The following is a 20,947-nucleotide window of genomic DNA, read 5'->3' as shown; positions in this document are numbered from 1 at the left end:
ATTTCAATACTGGCCTGTGTTTTCTCTCTTGCAATGTTTGGAAGTAAGCTTGATACTTGGTGTCCCTGTCAGCATCTCTGTTGCTCTACATTGCAAATTTGCATGATAGATTTACTGGGTCCGGGAAGAGTTTATTAACCTTCCTCTAACAGAGTAAGTAGTTTTAAAGTTTTTACATCTGGCACCTAACTTTTACCTATAACAAGAAACAGAGAGAGGGAGGGAGAGAAAGATTGGTTTACAGAAATTCTGAGATGCACAACACCATTATATACAGGTGTTCTGCATTGCTTCTCCAAATACAGTTATAAAAAAACACATCATGCTTCCTATTACTTATTGATTCACATATTTCACCCAATATATCTTTTTAAGTTTTATTAAAAGAATACATGATATTCTGTCTAGTTGCCTTTCTAATATATATTGATAGATGATTTTGTGGCTATAAAGGCAGCCGGAGGAAGTATCAATATATGGATGTAATTATGTATGTCTATGTTTACATTCATATCTATTCAAGCCATTTAATGTTAACATCTGGGAATAAATCAACATCATCTATTTTATTATCATGTGCTTGATAGTGAGGTGGTGGGTCACTGTAGTCATTTTACCATCTCTGCTCATCATTTATCTTGAATTATGTATTTGTTTTTGTAACTCAGTGTGTTTTATATATCTTGGTCCACTGTCAAAATAAATGCATAATTTATTGTGACCAAAGCACAGACTGAGGAAAAGAATCTCAGGAGACTGTTCTGGCTTTGTCGTCAAAGCATTAACCAAAGATAACACAATCTTAATTACCATACCTGAATCTTGCAAGGCACTAACTCATGGAGGATTAGGGTCATTTTATAGTGATATTCTGTCCATTGTTCCACAAGTACGGGGAGATTTACAGTTTGATTTTTTGGGGGAAACAATGAACATATTATACCACAATGGGATGGGAGAAAATTATGTGTTTTTCTTTTGTCTCTGATGGTAGCTTATACCTGACTAATTTTCAGCACTGAGAAACTACAAAATTAGAGGAAAAGAAGGTATTCAAAGGTAATCAGTACTTAAGCCAAACTACCATAAAGAAAGGAAACAAATTGAAGTGACTCAGTTTAGCACTGCCTATTTCCTTCCAGGCTTTAACTGATTCAACTCACAGAGCATAGAAACCATGTAGAAATCAGTGACTTGGAGTTTACGAGTGTCTCGTGGGACTGTGGAGACAATTGTAGTTCAGGGCTTCCAAAGTGTCCAGAAATGGAGAGACCAAGTCTACAGCAAGGAGGCATTTGAAAAGAAGATTTCAGAGCATTATGGGTGGTTTTCTCTCATGATGCATTTAACAAATCTTAACACGTACAGGAGTAAAGGGATTTCAAACCTATCAGCGAGTATGCTAAGAGTCTAAAAAGCTAAAATAAAAATTGTAACTTAACAGAAAGAGTAATCTCTAGAACTAAGGGAAAACTAGAAGTTAAATCAGCCCTCATAAATTCTGAATTCCAGCCTAAGAGTATTGAGGTGATCTATCTATCCATACAGACCTTCCTGTGAGGAAAAAAAATCAACTCTATCTGAAGGAATAGAACACATTTTCATATCTAATTTCCAGAATTAAAACCTAGATCCAGGAAAGGGGTAATAAAATGGCATAAACAATGCATTATAAACGTCCTTGCATTGTACATAAAATGTTTGAGGCATTACTTTAAAGCATGTTCTAATAAGTCAGTGACACAAATATAAATATGATATTTAAGGTTACCACTAAAATAATGTTAATAGAAGACTATATAGTAAATAGGTTAAACCCTCTTTTCTTTTTTTGAATTCATAAGTTTTAATTATTTCATTTCCCCCTTTAGCCTATTAGTTGGAGCAAATAAAAAATTAAAACTTACGAATCCAAAAAAAAAAATAGAAAAGTAAAATGAGAAAGAACTGATGAAGAAAACTTTAAGTGCAATTCCCAGGTGGCTCAGTGGTAAAGAATCTGCCTGCAAATGCAGGAAATGAGGGTTTGATCCCTGGGTCAGGAAGATCCTCTGGAGAGGGAAATGGCAACCCATTTCAGTATTCTTGCCTGGAAAATCCTATGGACAGAGGAGCCTGGTGGGCTACGGTCCATGGGGTCACAAAAGAGTTGGACATGACTTAGCAACTAAACAGCAATGACAACAAGAAATTAAAACCCAGATATAAAAATCACAGTAATGAAATACTCCAGGCAAGAATACTGAAGGGGAGCCATTCCCTTCTCCAAGGATCTTTCCAATCCAGGGATCAAACCCGGTTCTTCTGCATTGCAGGCAAATATTTTACTGTCTGAGCCACCAGGGAAGATGCCTATAAATAAACTACACACTTCAGTTAAAAGACATTCTTTGTCAGAGTGGGGAAAAAAGCATCAATTTTCAAATCTTTTTTTTTTTTTTTTTTATCATAAAGTGAAAGTGTTAGTTGCTCAGTCATGTCTGACTCTTTGCAACCCCGTAGACTGTAGCCTGCAAGTCTCACCTATCCATGGGATTTTCCAGGCAAAAACAGTGGAGTGAGTTGTCATCCCCTTCTCCAGGGGATTTTCCTGATCCAGGAATCAAACCTGGGTCTCAGCATTGCAGGCAGATTCTTTACCGTCTGAGCCACCAGGGAAGCTCTTTTTATCAGAAACGAACCTCAAGTATAAGAACACATAAAGACAAATGATTGTAAAAAGATCTATGCAAATTAAAACCGAAATAGTTCAGCTATAGACTAAGGAGAAAGAAATATTACCAAAGATAAAGAGACATTTTTCATAACGATAAATAATTAAATTCAACAGGAAGATATAAAAATTCTGAAGTTATGTATACATAATAATGTTTGCCAAGTACATAAAGCAAAAAAAAAATGACATATACAAATGATGAAATAGACAAGTCAACACTTGTAAATGAAAATTTTATCCTACAACTCTCTACCAATCAAACAAGTAAACAAGAAATTACTAAGGATAGAAAGTATTTGAATATCATGATTAGTGAACTTGTCCAGTTGAAATGTATATAAACACTGCTCTTGAAAATTATAAAAATACGATAACTGCCAAACACACTTGAAACATTTACCCAACATAGCCAAAATTAGGCCATAAATCAAATCTCAGCACTCAAAGCAGAGTACACTTTATTAACACAGTGGAATTAAACTAGAAATAAATAACAAAAAACTCTGTCTGAAATTATCCGAAGTACTGGAAATTAAGCCATGCATCTCTAAATGACTGGAAAACAGAATAAAATCACAAAGAGAATTAGCACATTTGAAAAATGAATGATAAGAAAATAATGACATGACAAAACTTGTGAAACACGGCTAACACAGTGCCTAGAGAGAAATTAGCCTTAAATGTCTATATTAGAAAAGAAGAAATGCTCAAAATCAATTATCTAAGCATCCACTTCAAAAAGGCTGAAAGTGAACAGAAAATTAAAAACCAGTAGCGAGGCGAAGATAAATACAGGGTAGAATGTAATGAAATTGAATACAAATATACAGTCCTGAAATTCAACAAAGTTAAAAACTGTTTATTTGCAAAGGTAAATAAAGCTGATAAAATCTTGCAAGAAAAAATAGTAAAGGTACAAGTAGCCAATATCAGAAATAACACAGAATTCTCTGCTGATTCAATGGTTAGAACTCAGCACTTCCACTGAATGCTGCTGCTGCTAAGTCACCTCAGTCGTGTCCAACTCTGTGCGACCCCATAGACAGCAGCCCACCAGGCTCCCCGTCCTGGATTATCCAGGCAAGAACACTGGAGTTGGTTGCCATTTCCTTCTCCACTGCATGAAAGTGAAAAGTGAAAGTGAAGTCGCTCAGTCGTCTCCGACTCTTAGCGACCCCACAGACTGCAGCCCACCAGGCTCCTCCGCCCATGGGATTTTCCAGGCAAGAGTACTGGAGTGGGGTGCCATCGCCTTGGGGCATAGAAAAAAATGGCAAAGGGGACTTCATTATAGATTCTACAGATATTAAAAAATAACTGAACATTATTAATATAGGTATGGAATAAGGATTAAAATATATATGAGATGGACTAATAAGTTGAAAAATATGTTTGGTGCAAACTGGCATATGTAAGAAAAAGAAAAATATGTCTATCATTTTCTCAACTGAATCCATAATTACTAACTTAACATATGACTCATCATGCCCAAATGAACCTGACACAAACTTTATCAGAGAAAAGTAAAAGAGGGAGCATTTTCCACCTTATGTCATGAAGCCAGCATAATCTTAATGCTAAAATTGACAAGGGTATTATAAGAAAATAGAATTAATAGCCTGCTTCTCATAAACATATTAGCATATGCTAGTAACATGTTAGCAAATCAAAACCACTAAATATAATATTACACAGGAATACAAGGACAGATGATAACTTTTGAAAATCTATTAATGTGAATTAAAGTACTGAGGGAAGAGAAGAGAAAACATATGATCATTCTCAACAGATGTAGAAAATGTTATATATTCATCTCTTGTTCATGAAAAAGCTCTTTGCACACTAGAAATAGAAGAGAACTTAATCTGATAAAGGATAGCTACAGAAAACAAACAGCATATAACAGACATAATGGGCAATATATAGAAAGCTTTCTTCCTGAGATTGGAAATGAGAAATTAAAATATAAATGTTGGAAAGGAAGAAATAAAGTTGTCACTATTCAGAGACAACATGATTGAGTACATAAAAATTTAAAAAATCAAAATTAAACTATTACAAATAATAAGCAAAATTTGCATGCTTGTTAGAGTTTGAAAATAAAAATATGATTTAAAATAACAACACCACCAGTCAGAAAATAAAGATACTACTTATAATAGTAAAAAGACTTCAATTAAATAATGAAAAAACCTAATGAATGAAGTATATGACTTCTAAACAGAAAACTACAGAACATTACAGAGAGAAATTATGTTCAGTCGCTTCTGTCATGTCCAACTCTTTGAGACTCTATGGACTGTAGCCATCCAGACTCCTCTGTCCATGGGGATTCTCCAGGCAAGAATACTGGAGTGGGTTGCCGTGCTCTCCTGCAGGGGATCTTCCTGACATAGGGATCAAACCCGTGTCTCTTACATCTTCTGCATTTGCAGGTCAGGTTCTTTACCACTAAGCCACCTGGGAAACTGATCTAAATAAATGAAATATAACATACTTCATGATTTGGAGATTCAAATGTAAAAGATGTCAATCCTCTTTAAATTTATTGGTAGACTCTTTGCAATATCAATCAATATTCCAGCAGCTGTGTATGTGTGTATATGTGTGTGTGCATGCCCACAGTTTGGCAAATAACACTAAAATTTGTAAAATAAAAAGTAAAGGGAAAAACAATGATGAAAATATTTTAAAAGAAGCTTAATATATTCATAACAACTATATAAGATGTATTATAAAGAATTAATAAAAGAGGATTGTATGAGCATAAAGATAGAAAAAGATACAAAGAGAAAAGAGAATTCCAGGAACAAGTCTGTACAAAAATACTCAACCGATTTATGATAAAGATATGACAGATGAACTTACAATGATGTTGATTGTGAACTGGGTATGCATGAGTGGATAAAATTGAACCTTGGCCTTTAACTCAGACCACCAATTTTAGTAATCTTCAGAGAGATCAGAGAAGTAAATGTGAGAAAAGTTGTATATTCTAAAAAATAATAACTTTCAAATTCTGGGTTATTTGCATAATTTGCATTAATTACTTGCATAATTAATGAATATATTGCAAAAAGTATTAAAGTTAATAGGAATGAAGACTGATGAATTCAACTTTATTAATTAAGAATTTATGCTCATCAAAAGTTACTATTAAGAGTGAAAAATTAACCCAGAGACTAGGCAAGGCTATTGTGATACTCATATCTAGCAAAGGACACATATCCTTAATATATAGTATGGCTATCTATTAGAAAAACAAAGACAACCCAGTTAAAACATGACAAAAAGTGGAACAGATCATTCATAAAAGAATATATCCAAGTGGCCAGTAAGCATAATATGTCTTTAACATCAAATCATCAAGATATTAATATTAAAATACGAGGAAACTAAAATATAACTATATGTCTCTGCAGTGGTTAAAATTAAAAATAAATAATAAATAATTGACTTTTCCAAGTGTCCTAAAGACATGCAGCAGCTTGAACTTCTATGTATTGCTAGTCGGAGTGTAAATTGGCACACCCACATTAGAAAAATATTTGGAAGCTTATGCTAAAATTGAAAGGGACCATATTCTATAATCTTCCACTCTATTCTTTAGTATGTTACATACTGGAATCCATGTATTTGTTCATCAACAGAAATACACAAAATATTTATAGCAGCACATTTCAGAATAGCATGAAACTAAAACACACCAAATATCCACCAGTAAGAGGATAAATGAATAAACTGTGGTATATGTATACAATGAAATTCTTTTCCAAAGAATGAAAAAGAGTGAACTACAACTGCCTACAATCTCATGAATGAATTTGCAAATAGTATATTGAGCTAAAGAAGTCAGATACAGGAGTGTGTACTTTATAATGTTCTGAAGAAGGCAAACTAATATAATGTTCAGAAACAGAGTAGGACTTCTCTGTTGGTCCATTGGTTAAGAATCTGACTGCCAATGCAGGGGACATGGGTTCAGTTCCTGGTCTGGGAAGATCCTACATGCCCCACAACTACTAAGCCAACACACTCGAGGCCACGAGCTGCAACTACATAAGCTTGCATGCTCAGAGCCAATGCTCCACAGCAAAAGGCCAACACAGTAAGTCCATGCACTGTGACTGGAGAGTAGACCTAACTCCCCTGTAACTAGAGAAAGCCTGCACACAGTGACATAGACCCAGGGCAGCCAAAATAATAATAATAACAATACATTTTAAAAAGAAACAGAGCAGAGGTTACTTTGAAGGGCATAATGACCTAGAAGGGGTACATGGAACCTTTTGGGATGCTAGTTATGCTGGATATCTTGATCTGAGTGATGGTTACACGGGGTATGTTCATCTTAACAAAAATACACTGGAATAAAATCTTGAGATTTATACAGTTGATTGTTTTCATGGCTTACTTCAAATACAAAAGTTGATCTCACACTAAAAATGTAAGGAAATTACCCAAATAATTAACACATATATTTCTAAAGATAAATTGACTAACAAAAACTTCATGTTAATGGAATCATCACACCTTTCTTTGATATTATTAGTTTATTAGGATAGTGTATTGTTTGGGAAACAGTCCATCTTAAAAGTATGGTATTGTAAGATTGTCTTTTACAAGTGCTATGCTAAAAGAGAGCCTGTGGAGAATTGCTTTTGTTTGTTTCTGTGTGTGTGTGTTTTTTACTTATTGATGGCATTGCTCTGGACTAATATTTCAGCTTTCCCACTTCCTGGCTTTGACTAATATGGGCAAGGTGACTAAAGTCCACATGATTTCTAGGCACACTGGTTGTTCACAGATGGATATTTCTTTACTACTTGCTCTGATATGTGAGTTATATAAATTTAAGTCTTAGATACCCTGAAGGCAAATTCCCACTTAAGAAAATAATGTCTTCATGGTAACCCAACAAACCTCAAAGAGATAGTACATAACAGATCATGCAATACATGCTGGGTAGTTTACAATAGTGGTTTTCTTCTCTGATAAAACGTGTGTGTTTATGTGTGCATGTACAGTTGTTACTGTAAGCTGCTGTTGAATGAGCATTTAAACTGAATATTAGATAAATCTATATTCCTCTGAAAGTGTGAGTCTCCATTATTAAGGTTCTAATATATAAAGGATTTAAATTGAATTGCATTGTGAGAATAATCCCAAGAAATTCAGTTCCAATAATTTTGAACCAATCCTATTTGAAATAATAAGGGAGGAAAAAAAAAACACTGAAGATTTAGTAATGGAAGCATAATGCAATTTTTGTTGCCAGAGTAGAATTAGAGACTTTGCAAAGACTTAGATTACTAAAGGAGATGTAAGGAATAATAAACTCATTACAAAACTTTGATTCCTCGCCTCTTATAGTATGAAAAAAGATGAGATGTATAAGAAGGACTTAAACATGTACTTAGGGCTGTGAAAGGAGGGAGTCGATATTTTCCAGCTACAAATTCAGCAAGAGTAGTACACAGTAAAAAAGAGAGGTGTACATAAAACAAACACATAAAATGCTTGTGCATACGCACACACAACACAAAATAATATAGAAAACAAAAAGAAACAAACTGATAAGCAGACATAAAGCGTTAAAAGTATCTTGGAAAGCACATTAGTGTACATTCAGGTTGAACTATAATGTTGTACACATGAAGTTTATATAATGTTATAAGCCAGTGTTATCTTAATCTTTAAAAATACCCAGAAATCATAAAAGATGAATCACTGGTTTATGTAAATCTAACTTAGAATTCTAGAAGGAGACTTATTATAAAAAAAAAAAAGGTCTGGTCGGTATGGTACTGGCACAAAACAGAAATAAAGACCAATGGAACAAGACAGAAAGCCCAGAGATAAACCCACACACATATGGGTACCTTGTCTTTGAAAGGAGGCAAAAATATACAATGGCAAAGATAGTCTATTTAATGTTGCTGGGAAAACTGGACAGCTCTGTGTAAAAGAATGAAATTAGAACACTTCCTAACACTCTACACAAAAATAAAACTCAAAATGCATTAAAGAGCTAAATATAAGCCCAGAAACCATAAAGCTCATAGAAGAAAACATAGGCAGAGCACTCTATGACATAAATCATGACAAGATCCTCTATGACCCATCTCCTAGAGTAATAGAAGTAAAAACAAAAATTAACCAGTGGGACTAATTAAGCATACGCTTTTGCAAAGCAAAGGAAACTATGAATAAGGTGAAAGACAACCATCAGAATGGGAGAAAATAATATCAAATGAAACATGAAAATGAAACTGACAGAGGATTAATCTCAAAAATATACAAGGAGCTCAATGCCAGAAAAACAAACAACACAATAAAAAAGTGGGCAAAACACCGAAGCAGACATTGCTCCAAAGAAGACATACACATGGCTAATAAACGTGAAAAAATGCTCAACATCTTTCATTATTAGAGAAATACAAATCAAAACTACAATGAGATATCACCTCATACCAGTCAGAATGGCCATCATAAAGAAATCTACAAACAATACATGCTGGAGAGGGTGTGGAGAAAAGGGAACCCTCTTGCACTGTTGGTGATAATGTAAATGGATAAACCTGCTATGGAAGATAGTATGGGGATTCCTTAAAATACTAGGAATAAAATTACCATATGGCCCAGCAATCCCACTCTGAGGCATATACCCTGAGGAAACCAAAATTGAAAAAGACACATGTAACCCAATGTTCACTGCAGAACTGTTTACAATAGCTAAGGCATGGAAGCAACCTAGATGTCCATCGACAGATGAATGGATAAAGCAGCTGTTGTACATATACACAATGGAATATTACTCAGCCATAAAAAGGAACACATTTGAGTCAGTTCTGATGAGGTGGATGAACCTAGAACCTATTATAAGAGAAAAAAATATCATATATTAACACATATAAATGGAATCTAGAAAGATGGTATGGATGAACCTATTTATAGGGCAGCAGTGGAAACACAGACATAGAGAACAGACTTACGGACGTGGAGGTTGGGCAGGGGGGAAGGAGAGGGTGGGTTGTAAGGAGAGAGTAACACAGAGAGTAACACAGTAACCCAGGTTATTTTACATAACCATATGTAAAATAGAGAGCCAATGGAAATTTGCTGTGTGACTCAGGGAACTCAAACCAGAGCTCTCTAACAACCTAGAGGGGTGGAATGTGGAAGGAAGTGGGAGGGATGTTCAAGAAGGAGGGGACATATGTATACCTATGGTTGATTCATGGTTGATGTTTGTCAGAAACCAACACAATATTGTAAAGAAATTATCCTTCAATTAAAAATAAATAATTTAAAAAAAAGATCTTGGGAAAAAGTTTGGCAAATAATGCATATTTATAAATTTTAAGTTGAAGTAAAATGTTAATGAAAATAAGACTAGTAAAAGTAGGCAGTATTATATAACCCCTGGAGGAGGGCATGGAAACTCACTCCCATATTCTTGCCTGGAGAATCCCCATGGACAGAGGGTCCTTGGGGTCACAGAGTCAGACATGACTGAGCGACTAAGCACACAGCAGCATAGTATTATATAACATATTAATATAAACATGGAAAATGTAACAGTTCTGTTCCCGTTAGTACTAATTTTTCATTTATCAACTACCATTAAAGTTGCCTTTATATAGAATGTGACTGTTAAAGTTTTACATTTCATAAACTCATAGTATCTGAGAGGTTCATAACATCAGTCCTTACTTTAATGTCCATAGAATTTTACCACCATAAATGTGCCTACCGTACTCTTTAGGACTTCAACTCTTGTGAGCCGAAATAAGGACACTGAAGGTTCATTATAGAGTGTAGGAGAAGGTGGAGCGAGGGCTTGCCAAGGACTCCAGTACATGGAGGTTCACTTAAGATGAATGTAATAAATAAGAGACCTACACATTTTCTCCCCTTTTAGAGAACATTTGAAAATGCTGGTGCCAAGCAGCATGCATTTTCACAGTCAGTAGGGAACACAGACAGGGGTCAGTGAGGACTTGAACTAAAGTCACCATGTAAGAGTTGTTTTCTCTGGAGAGTTTAAGGCATTTTCAAATATGTCTAACTCCACAAAATTCACAGTGAGAGAAAGCATTTCCCCACCTTTCTTCTGAGAGTTACTACTTGGTTCATACAAAAGCTATACCTTACAAGCTTTGTTTATTTGATACCAAAGCCACCATCTGATTAAAGTTCTCATTTAGTTGGGAACTGTTCTAAATATGAAGGTGATTTTAAGGAATAAAACAGAATGACTCCTCTTTACAGCCTGGTTTGCTGGAATTTTCACAATCACATAATCAAAAATTCTAAAAATTCTGGTGGTCAACTGGTTCCCTTGATGCTGAAATTTCTTGGTATTTATTTGAGGGAAATAATAGATTGTGTTTTCACTGATGCATCAATACAGTTGCTATGATAGTGAAAGGGTAATGCATAAAAATAATACTGTAAAGAGAAAAACCTATCAAAAATATCCCCAACAGAATATTGAGTAGAGTTTCCTGGGCTTATTAGGTCCTTATTAGTTATCTATTTTATATAAAGCAGTATGTATATGTTAGACCCAATCTCCCAATTTATTCCTTTCCCCTTTTACCCCCCTGATAACCATAAGATTGTTTTCTACATCTGTGAGTCTATTTCTGTTTTGTAAATAAGTTCATCTATACCATTTTTAATTAGATTCCACATACAAGTGATATATTTGTCCAATAAAAATTAAAAAAAAAATTTCCCAACAGCTTCTCTACCCTGCTGGTGTCCACTGGTTAATTATATTTCACCTTGCTTCTGTGCTGTTTAATAATATATGGATTAATAAACCATGACTAATGATTTAGAAATAATCACACTATTTATGGGCAAAATGTGCATCAAAAACTTTTTTTCCTTAATCACCAGAGAGCCTAAATTCACTATTGAAATTATTTTACAAAATCTTTTTGGAAACTTCCATCAGTTTTATTTTAAATTTCCTAAGATGCTATGTTTTATATCATATAGTCAATTAAAATCATCCTATTTTATAAACTTCCACCATCCTCTCATCCCTATTCAATTATAAATTCTCTCATTTTGCATTCCCCCTATTGACTGTAATTTACTGCTCAAGCCTTCCACCCTTCTACTCGTGGAAGGCTCAAGAATTATTTATTGAGCCCACCAGTATATCTAAATTTGTCAAATTATTTTTTCTCTCTTATAGCCTGAAAAGGAGAGGCTGTTTATTTCAGTCATTGCCTGCAAAAACTGCAACTTGTGGAAACTAGTTAGAAGCAAATTCCCAAGTAACGTAGACTTGGCAGTATTCCATTACCTTTGATTATAAAAGGGCAAAATTAATGGGCAATTCATGAGGCTATGTGACAGAGAGGTGACAGAAAGTCACTAAGATTCACATGGTAGAAGTCAAGGAATTGTTTATACCAGGTGCCATTTCAGCCTTTTTCCATCATTTGTGAAAAGAGTTGACTTTTGTGGCCAATTGAAATGGGCTTTTCCTTCCAGACCACTTTGTCACATCTCCTGTGTTTAGAAAATTAATCTTTAATGAATGCTAATCAAGTTTCTAATTATAATATCTTTATATTTAATGTTTGTGTATCAGATGAAAGGCAAACATTTGGGGGCCAGTCACAAAGGACATGAATAATTTCCTCAGAAGCATATCTAATTAATTTTATTGCTCTATAATATCTTTAAAATTTGAACTCCCATCATTTCATTAATTTAGATAAAAGTGAATCTTCATGTAAATATGACACTTGTGTCGAAAATTATGATAAGATGAAATAATTTCAATCATGCACGTTCATCTAATATAGATAATGATACCACATTTGGGGATATTTGGGGGATATATAGCACTAGTTTATTGTTATATTTTATTGGGGCTTCCCAGACAGCTCAGTGGTAAAGAATCTGCCTGCAATGTAGGGGCTGCAGGAAACGTGTATTCAATCCCTGAGTCGGGAAGATGCCCTGGAGGAGGGCATGGTAACCCACTCCAGTATTCTTGCCTGGGAAATCCCATGGACAGAGGAGCCTAGTGGGGTGCAGTCCATGGGGTCACAAAGAGTTGGACATGAGTGAAGGGACTGAGCATGCACACATATTTCTTTGTTTTCCTCTTTGTTTCAGCAGTTTCTAGAAATATTCAAAGTGTCTGGGACATTCATACATTTAAGAAAACAAATTAAACCATAACTTCTCTTGTCAGAAAGCTTACTGCTAACTTTTAAAATCGTAATCTCATCTAAAAATATTTCAATGAGTCACCAATGATCATATGCTCGTGATCTTGTAACGGTATTAAGTGATAGCTCCCAAACCTGTATTACTTTTAACAACAACAACAAAATTAGATGCTATTGTTCTAGGGATCTGGGCCCCTGGATAGTAAAACACCTACCTTGTTCCAGATCTTACAATAAGAGGAAACCATATAGCACTTTAATGTTGAGAGTTATCCCAAAAAGAAGCTTATGGAGATTCCCTATCCTCTATGTTTGAGTTTTACCACCTGCTGGCCATTTAGATCTATGAGATAACTACATTCATTACAAATGTGACATTAAGAAAAGAGAAGAATGTGCGCCTTGGCATAATTATCCTTCTGCCAAAATAGTGAGAGTAAAATCTTTATATTCATGTTTGCCTTTGAAGTGTGTGTGTGTGTGTGTATACAAGGCATAAGAGGGAAGACAAAAAATCACGTTTAGTAGACTTTGCCTCATTAACAACTTTCAGTGAATCTAACTTGATAAGATCAGCATTTTCTTCACTTCTCTAGGAGCAAAATCATATTTAAAGAGTATGATAGCTTTTTCTTGTACTTATATAGTCTTCTAAGACAATGTACCTATTACTCACTGTTCAAGTCTGTGTTGATCGTCGTTTGTTTATGAACTGAACGGTTAATGAGACTAAAGCATAATAGAAGGCTCCTCTAATCATTTATATATACAAAAGTTGGTCTAAAAATGTGGCAAGGGAGAAATGACTGGTATATAAATAAATAAGCAATAGTTCTCAAGGTTGAAATACAGAGAATTACAAAATAAAATTAATCAAGGAAAGAGGCTTTGCTAGGGTGAAACAGAAGTAAAAGGAAAAATACAGAATTTAAATTGTTTAGTTTCACAGAGAGGCGGGCTGATTATTAGTGCAGTTCTGAGAATATCAGTGATGGCACAACCTATTAGATTTAGCCAGCTTGATTTTTATATTTGTACTCAAACTTTAGTCAAACTTGAAATAAATACAGCAAGTCTATATGCATTCTTGAAGAAATGACAGTGATTAGTTACCTTACAAAGAAACAAAATATATTTTGTTTTAAACTTCATCAATATAATGTTGTGTGCATGACTCATGTTTGGAAGGTCAAAACTACATTTTGGAGTCTTGGAGTTAATTTTAAATTGATATGTACTGGTAAAGACATGTAGCCATTTGAGCATCCATCTCCACATCACATTACCTATTTCACAGCTCCTTAGTGAGGACTGAATGAAACGACTCTAAGAAATACCTTGCACTGGACATAGTGCACACTGAATGTGGACAGTGTTGACACTTCCACTGATAAAACATAAAGGCTATAAGATACTCCTATGTGCCCACCATGATCTGAGCACTTCTAACTGTTTCTCACATAATGTATGTAACAGTTCTGTAACTGCAGTGTCAAGGTATTGAGTTCAGTTTCCTCAGGAATAAAATGAGGTTAAATACCATTTTCAGAATCACATTGGTAGTGGAAGGCAGAGATGGGGGACCAAACTTTATTTTTTTCCTGCAAACACTAGATTCCTCTTTATACTTCAGCAACTGCTCTTGAGCTCATGGTCAGACTAGAAAAGAGATGTACATCTTAAAGGATATAATCAGATCTTATTTAAAATACCTTATAACTCATTCATCTACCTGATTCAAGTAGATAAAAGGTACAGTGTAAGTTTCTTGTCTTAGGGTCACATGCTACAAAAACTTTCCCTTACATTGAAGCGGGGAGCTGCATGCATCCCCTCTGAATGGGAATGAGTTAACTGATCAGACATAATAGAGTAAAAGAAAAAGGAGTAGTAGAGGTGAGACATTTGAGGCTACTGGTGTGATTTTGGGGAAGTGAGATTATGTTTCATTACTTAGTGGTTGGAATTCCAAAGGATGATGTTCATCCATCCATAGTTAATCAAATTAGCATATTGGTGAATAGCCATGGTAGTTAACCCAATTCAAATCTCGTAGCATTGCCAGTGGGGTCAACCAACTATAAATTTGTAACATGGCTCTAATTATTTGGCATGTGCTTTAAAATACTTTTATATTTAATGGAAAAAATGAATATTTGAAGGTTTCAGAGGTCAAATTTTAATCAGCTGTCAGAAAGAAGAATTTGATATATCAAATACAAGTCTATTTCTTCATATTCAAAAGCTAAAGATCTATCTTCTCTTGACTTGCTTATAAATATTCTGTGCCACAGAAACACAAATAATTCTCCATTTTTCAATACATTCTGTGTAATTTACACATGATCAAAAGATTATTACATGGTACAGTCAGAGTCAAACAGTATTGAATTTATTACAAATAAAAATTATCATGTGGCCAGATTAGCAATGTATTAATGAACCTTATTTCTGTGCATGCATGTTTGTGTGTGCGTGTCTGCGTATAACTTTTTAAATTTAAGGACTTAAAGATTAAGGATTATGCATTAAGTTCCTTGCTACTGGAATTGACATGGAAAGATTAAAAGATTATTATCTGTTTACACTGATGAAAATCTTTATGAAAATGACAATATTAAAATAACTTGGCTTATCTAATCCAAAAAGATCCCAAGGTCAATTTTTAGTACAAAATAAAATTTATATAAGATATGAGTCCCTATCTTTAAGATTATCCCCTTTATCATTATTAAAGATACCTTCTCAACAGTTAATGTGGTTCTAGCCTTTTTTGGGTTTTTGATGTTTATCTTTAATATATAGTCAGTCAAACATGTAATAGTGCAAAAATGGGCTGTGTTCTACCCAAGATAAACAAAGAGATAAATATTAGAATTATTTTTCCTTTCATACAATGGGCTTTATCAATAAAATAAAGCTTTCTTCATCTAGGAAGCCTCTTGTAATTTGTTCAGAGACAGTCTATCAAGCTAAGCTCCAGCAAATGGTGTTTAGAATAGTAATTTATACTTTTTTTTAAAGCAGCCAAGCACTTGCTATTTTTCCTTGCCGAATGGTCAGATTCCATAATCACCATGTTGAAAACACCCTAATTAAGGGAAGTTGAAACAGACACACAGGCTTTCGAGAAGAAAGTTAAGTTGCACGTTAAAATGCAGTATCCTCAATGCTGATGTTATTTTTTCCTTCCCATAGGGAACCACAGTCAGATATCCCGAGTACCTGTTGCTATTAAAGTGCTGGATGTCAATGACAACGCCCCTGAATTCGCATCCGAATATGAGGCATTTTTATGTGAAAATGGAAAACCCGGCCAAGTAAATATCTCCATGTTGTTAATGCTGAATATGTTTGTATACCACTGTCTCATATTTGATTAACCTGCATTATAGTGTGCATTTGCATCATTTACAACCTGCAAAGTCATAGGCAAGAATCATCCACATGGGAAAAGAGAGAGAGTATTTTTCTTTCCAAGATGTTATTCTCTTCTGACTTATGACCACATTGGCTCCTGAAAAGAAATGGCCCGTGGTGCTATGAACCCGGAGCCAAAAAAGAGCTTAAAATATCTCGGGATAGGGATGATCACAGGGGAGGTCTTAGAGTAATGGGGCTAAAATGTTAAACTTTCAAATGACAGGAAGTGAAGGGAAAAAAAGCCCATGGGGAAGGCATGTTCGTTTCATAACAAAGGTAGGAATAACACATAATAAGGAACCCTAGGAAGACCAGTTGTAGGAAGTGCATTTTTAAATCTGTTAGGTGTAGCTATATTTAGATAGACATAAGACGAACAACATGTTTTAGACATGCAAGTAAAGCATCTGATAATTGTGTATTGATGTGTATTGATGGAACTTTTTTTTTTTTAACCTCTCTTATGTAGCTTAGATAAGACAATGGCGACACAGAGAGAGACAGAGAGGAAGGAAGAAAGGAAAGAAAGGAGGGAAGAAGGGGAGGAGGAAAGGGGAGAATGAAGGGGAGAGGGAGGCAGGAAAGGAGGTAGAGTGTGGGAGAGACGGAGAGAGTTAAGAAAGAACAACAAAAACCAAACCTGCTATTCTCTGAATGTCATAATGGAAATAGTCTATGTAAAGTTCGAAAAAAACCACAAATGTAATAGATTTATTTTAACAAGGTGCCAAAGTACTGTATGTTTAAGAAATTTATCGTTTTTCAACTTCCTAATTTATTTCTGGATGGTGACATTTTAATTTAAATAAACAGCAGCTGACAGCATGACATTGGAGTTGTTAATCCAACTATTCTTGTGCCTCATGTGGGTGTTAGGAATGCAACTTACTATTTACCAAGCGTTTACCTGACAAGAGTCAGACTTTTTCCACCTAAGAAGGGAATAGCACTGTGGCTCTATAGTTTTATGTGCTTATTACAGAAGATCAAGTGGCTGCTCCCCTATGAAACAGTGGACATTTTCCCCAGACTATTCTCTGTCTGAAGGACTAGCATTGTTTCCATTCACTAAAAGACGACACAAGTACATGTGTGTGCACATAAGTTAAAAGCTAACATTTTAATAATAAAATAATTTTAAATACTAGGCATCATATATGTTATAATCAAAATATTTACCTTCAGCAGTGATATGCCAAAGGTGACCTCTTTTTTAAAATACTACTCTAACATTAGTTTCAGCATTTCTTAATCTCATCATGTTGAATTGCCCTCTACTTGTCTTATCCTTTGAGTGTTTTTATTTGTGATCCTTTGAGGATGGAGTATATATACGTGACAGTAAATATCATTTAGCTAAAGTTGGTGAATGGAGTTGATGGAGAGAGTTTGGTCAAAATACACGCAAGGTCAGTTTTCAAGGATATGGTTGTGTGGGCCAGATTGTTGCTGGATGATGTAGCCAATCACAGAGTTATGTCAGACATTTTTGATCATACAGAAACTGTCAAATGCTTTAGAATTTAAATAAAACTACATTGTTCATGTAAAACTCATCACACAAGTTCAGAGAGTCAATGGCATTGATATTTCAAAAATTCCACATTGGCTTCACTTGTGATATTGACATGCATACCTTTAGACCTCCTGAAATATGGAGGTTTACCCTGTGGACTTTGACTGTTTCCAAGGTTTTAATGATTCATCAGCAGGTTTTTAATCCTCAGAAAAAAAAAAAAAACACTGTTTCATCACCTTTCCTATGCAAGATCAAAATAAAAAACAAGTCGATTCTTTGTTTTATAATTTTTGCAAATCAACATGAATGACTCACTCTGTGAAAAAATGTTTGTTGTGTGTGTACACTGCACTATCTTATCCTCAGATGAATCTTTAGGCATGTTTATTTGACTTCATATTTACATGAAGATATCAGATATTTGTCTGTTCAGCAAAATTTTTTGGACATATGGCTGACTGGTTGATACACAGAGTTAAAATAGCTCCTGAATTCCTTGAATCCTTTGTGCTAGTCAGAACTCATGTTTGATTCATTACATCATTCCAGGTCATTTTTAATGGCTCAAATATCTCATTTTTATATTTAACATTTTCAAGAATTCATATTTGTTATCCACACTAAATAGTGTTTACTTATATAAGTTCAGCACGGATGCACTTTTCATCATGTTTCATCCTACCACATGACTCATTTTGAAATTAGAATATCAATTATCACAGTCTCATGCAAAAAAAAAATGTCAAAAACTGAATTAGCGCTAAACTCAGTCATCTCTATATTTTTCAACAATTAATGTCTGCTTTATAACAGCCTCAGAGAAAGAAGCGCAGGTGACTTTGAAATGTCTGGTTTGCCTGGAAGATACGGATTTAAGGTCTGCTGTCTAGGAGATGATGTAGCTGGATATCATTAGCAATAATCAAGCACAAGCCATCAAAAAAACCCAATCTGTAACAAATCTTCTGCAATGGGTGACCCTCTGTAAAGAGGTTTCTAAAACATCTCACAGAATGAAAACCAGTTGCAATATGAACACAAGAGGATGCTACTGAACTTGACTGTTCTCCATTGGACTCATTTAAACAGAGTCTAAAATACAGAAAAAGAAAGGAAAACCACTTCCTCTTCTCTAGGCCTGCATCCCTAGTTCATGGTACACCTGTGCTAAAATTGTTATAGGCTCACTGGTGAAAGCAGAACTGGAAGTCCTGTCTCATTCTGCCACCTTCTCATGATGCTGAAGAAAAAGATGACATTTTCTTGAATTGGTTCCCTTAAGAGGGTAATGACCACCCATGACAGAGAAAAAGAATTCACAGTCCATATTATAAGGAGAAAAATCAATGAGAATCCCTTTTAGAATCCTTTTAAATAATCCCTCCATTTCAAAGTTAAATGTTAATGTGGTATTTTCTGATTACTAGTTACTCTTATTTAAAACTTAGTAACTAGCTGCTGCTGCTGCTAAGTCACTTCAGTCGTGTCTGACTCTGTGCGACCCTATAGACGGCAGCCCACCAGGCTCCCCCATCTCTGAGATTCTCCAGGCAAGAACACTGGAGTGGGTTGCCATTTCCTTCTCCAGTGCATGAAAGTGAAAAGTGAAAGTGAAATCGCTCAGTCATATCCGACTCTTAGCGACCCCATGGACTGCAGCCTACCAGGCTCCTCCGTCCATGGGATTTTCCAGGCAAGAGTACTGGAGTGGGGTGCCATTGCCTTCTCCATAGTAACTAGCTAGTTACTCTTATTTACATAATTTCCCCCAAATAGCTACAGGTAATTTAAGTTAAAAGTTATAAGGTGATGTATATTTTTAGTCTCCAATTTAATACTGCCATGACTTGGCCCTCAGTTTAACAGAATGAATAAAAAGATACTCTCTACTTACTATTTGATGGTCAAAGCAGAAATGAGGGTATGGGTTGAGGATTTCAAAATTAGAAAAGAAGATATATGGCTGAAAATGCATGCATCTAATAGTTTGATAGGTTTTGGTTAGTCAGTAAATGCTTATTGAATACAAACTATTAATATGTCCCAGAACTTGGCTAGGTACTAGGGACTTAGTGGCAGACAAACATCAATCTTTTTCCACATAGAGTTTTCTGTCTGGTAGACACTTAATAAAATTAGAAATGACAGAATTGCAAGAAAATATTTCAAGTCCTCTGGGCAGAAAGAAAGTTAAAGAGATGAGAGGAAATGGAAGTATCTTAATGAAAAGATCCCTTAAAAAGGACACATGCCACCAGAGATAGGGAACATCTATCAAGTGCTGAGAAGAAGTCAGCTGGGGATAAACCAGGTTCTGTCTGAGGAGAATGGACCTCTGACAGGAGAGGTGGAGGACCAGGTAACAGCTCCACCAGAAGAAACCAGTGTCTTCCTTCACTGTGATGATACCACCACACTCAGAACCAAACATGAAAATTACAGAACATCAATGGCCAGTGTTGGCCAAAGGGGCTTCCATAACTCTGTTCTACATTTTATCTCCTCAAGAGGGTCTTTCTAGGATTTTATTTTAGACGCTTACCTCTTGCTTACCATACATACAGAATTAGAATAGTTTGCTCCTGATGGTTCAGTGACACAGGGACTGAACTGAAAATATGGAATGTGAGTCAGGGTCTCTGAAGTCTTAGAGAATATTTATCATTCGAGAATTAGTTAACAATAGACCCTTTCAGCACTTTTTTTTTTTCCCTTCAGAAAGGAGCTTCCCTGTTACTGTAAATAAATCTAGTGGAATATAATTTAAGCTTCATCATCATCTGTAGAAGATGAGATGTGCTATTTAGCATCAAGTTAATTATGTCTGGGTTAAAAACATACTTTGATTTATCTCTTTTAATCCTTTCTCTCTCTGACCAATACTGAGGCAATATAAAGTTTGCTTATCATGGGACCATCACAGGTTAAAGAAAAAGATAATAGCCTATATTTATAGATAGGTATCTAGCCAATGTTCTTCATGTAATGGACATTCACAAAATTTTAGAATCATCATTCTAATTTAGCAGTGACAAATATTTTAATAATTAATTTCTCAGATATTACCATTGAGACACTTGTTTT

At 35.0% G+C, this 20,947-nt stretch overlaps 1 protein-coding gene and 1 long non-coding RNA gene across 4 annotated transcripts in view; one reads left to right on the top strand and one right to left on the bottom strand.

The window, feature by feature from the left end:
* Nucleotides 1-20,947, bottom strand: part of LOC112580113 — a 982,521-nt gene that overhangs the window by 116,340 nt on the left and 845,234 nt on the right. The window lies entirely within an intron of this gene.
* CDH8 (cadherin 8) overlaps nucleotides 1-20,947 on the top strand; it is a 382,099-nt gene that overhangs the window by 289,077 nt on the left and 72,075 nt on the right. The window contains exon 9 of the mRNA XM_025268779.3: nucleotides 16,120-16,241. Within this exon, the coding sequence (XP_025124564.3) occupies nucleotides 16,120-16,241 (122 nt within the window). The remainder of the gene's footprint in view (nucleotides 1-16,119; nucleotides 16,242-20,947) is intronic.

This window comes from Bubalus bubalis, chromosome 18 (assembly GCF_019923935.1).
Source record: "Bubalus bubalis isolate 160015118507 breed Murrah chromosome 18, NDDB_SH_1, whole genome shotgun sequence".
Taxonomy (NCBI): Eukaryota; Metazoa; Chordata; class Mammalia; order Artiodactyla; family Bovidae; genus Bubalus; species Bubalus bubalis.
Note: the sequence above shows the minus strand (reverse complement) of the source record. Positions and strands in the feature narration are given on the sequence as shown.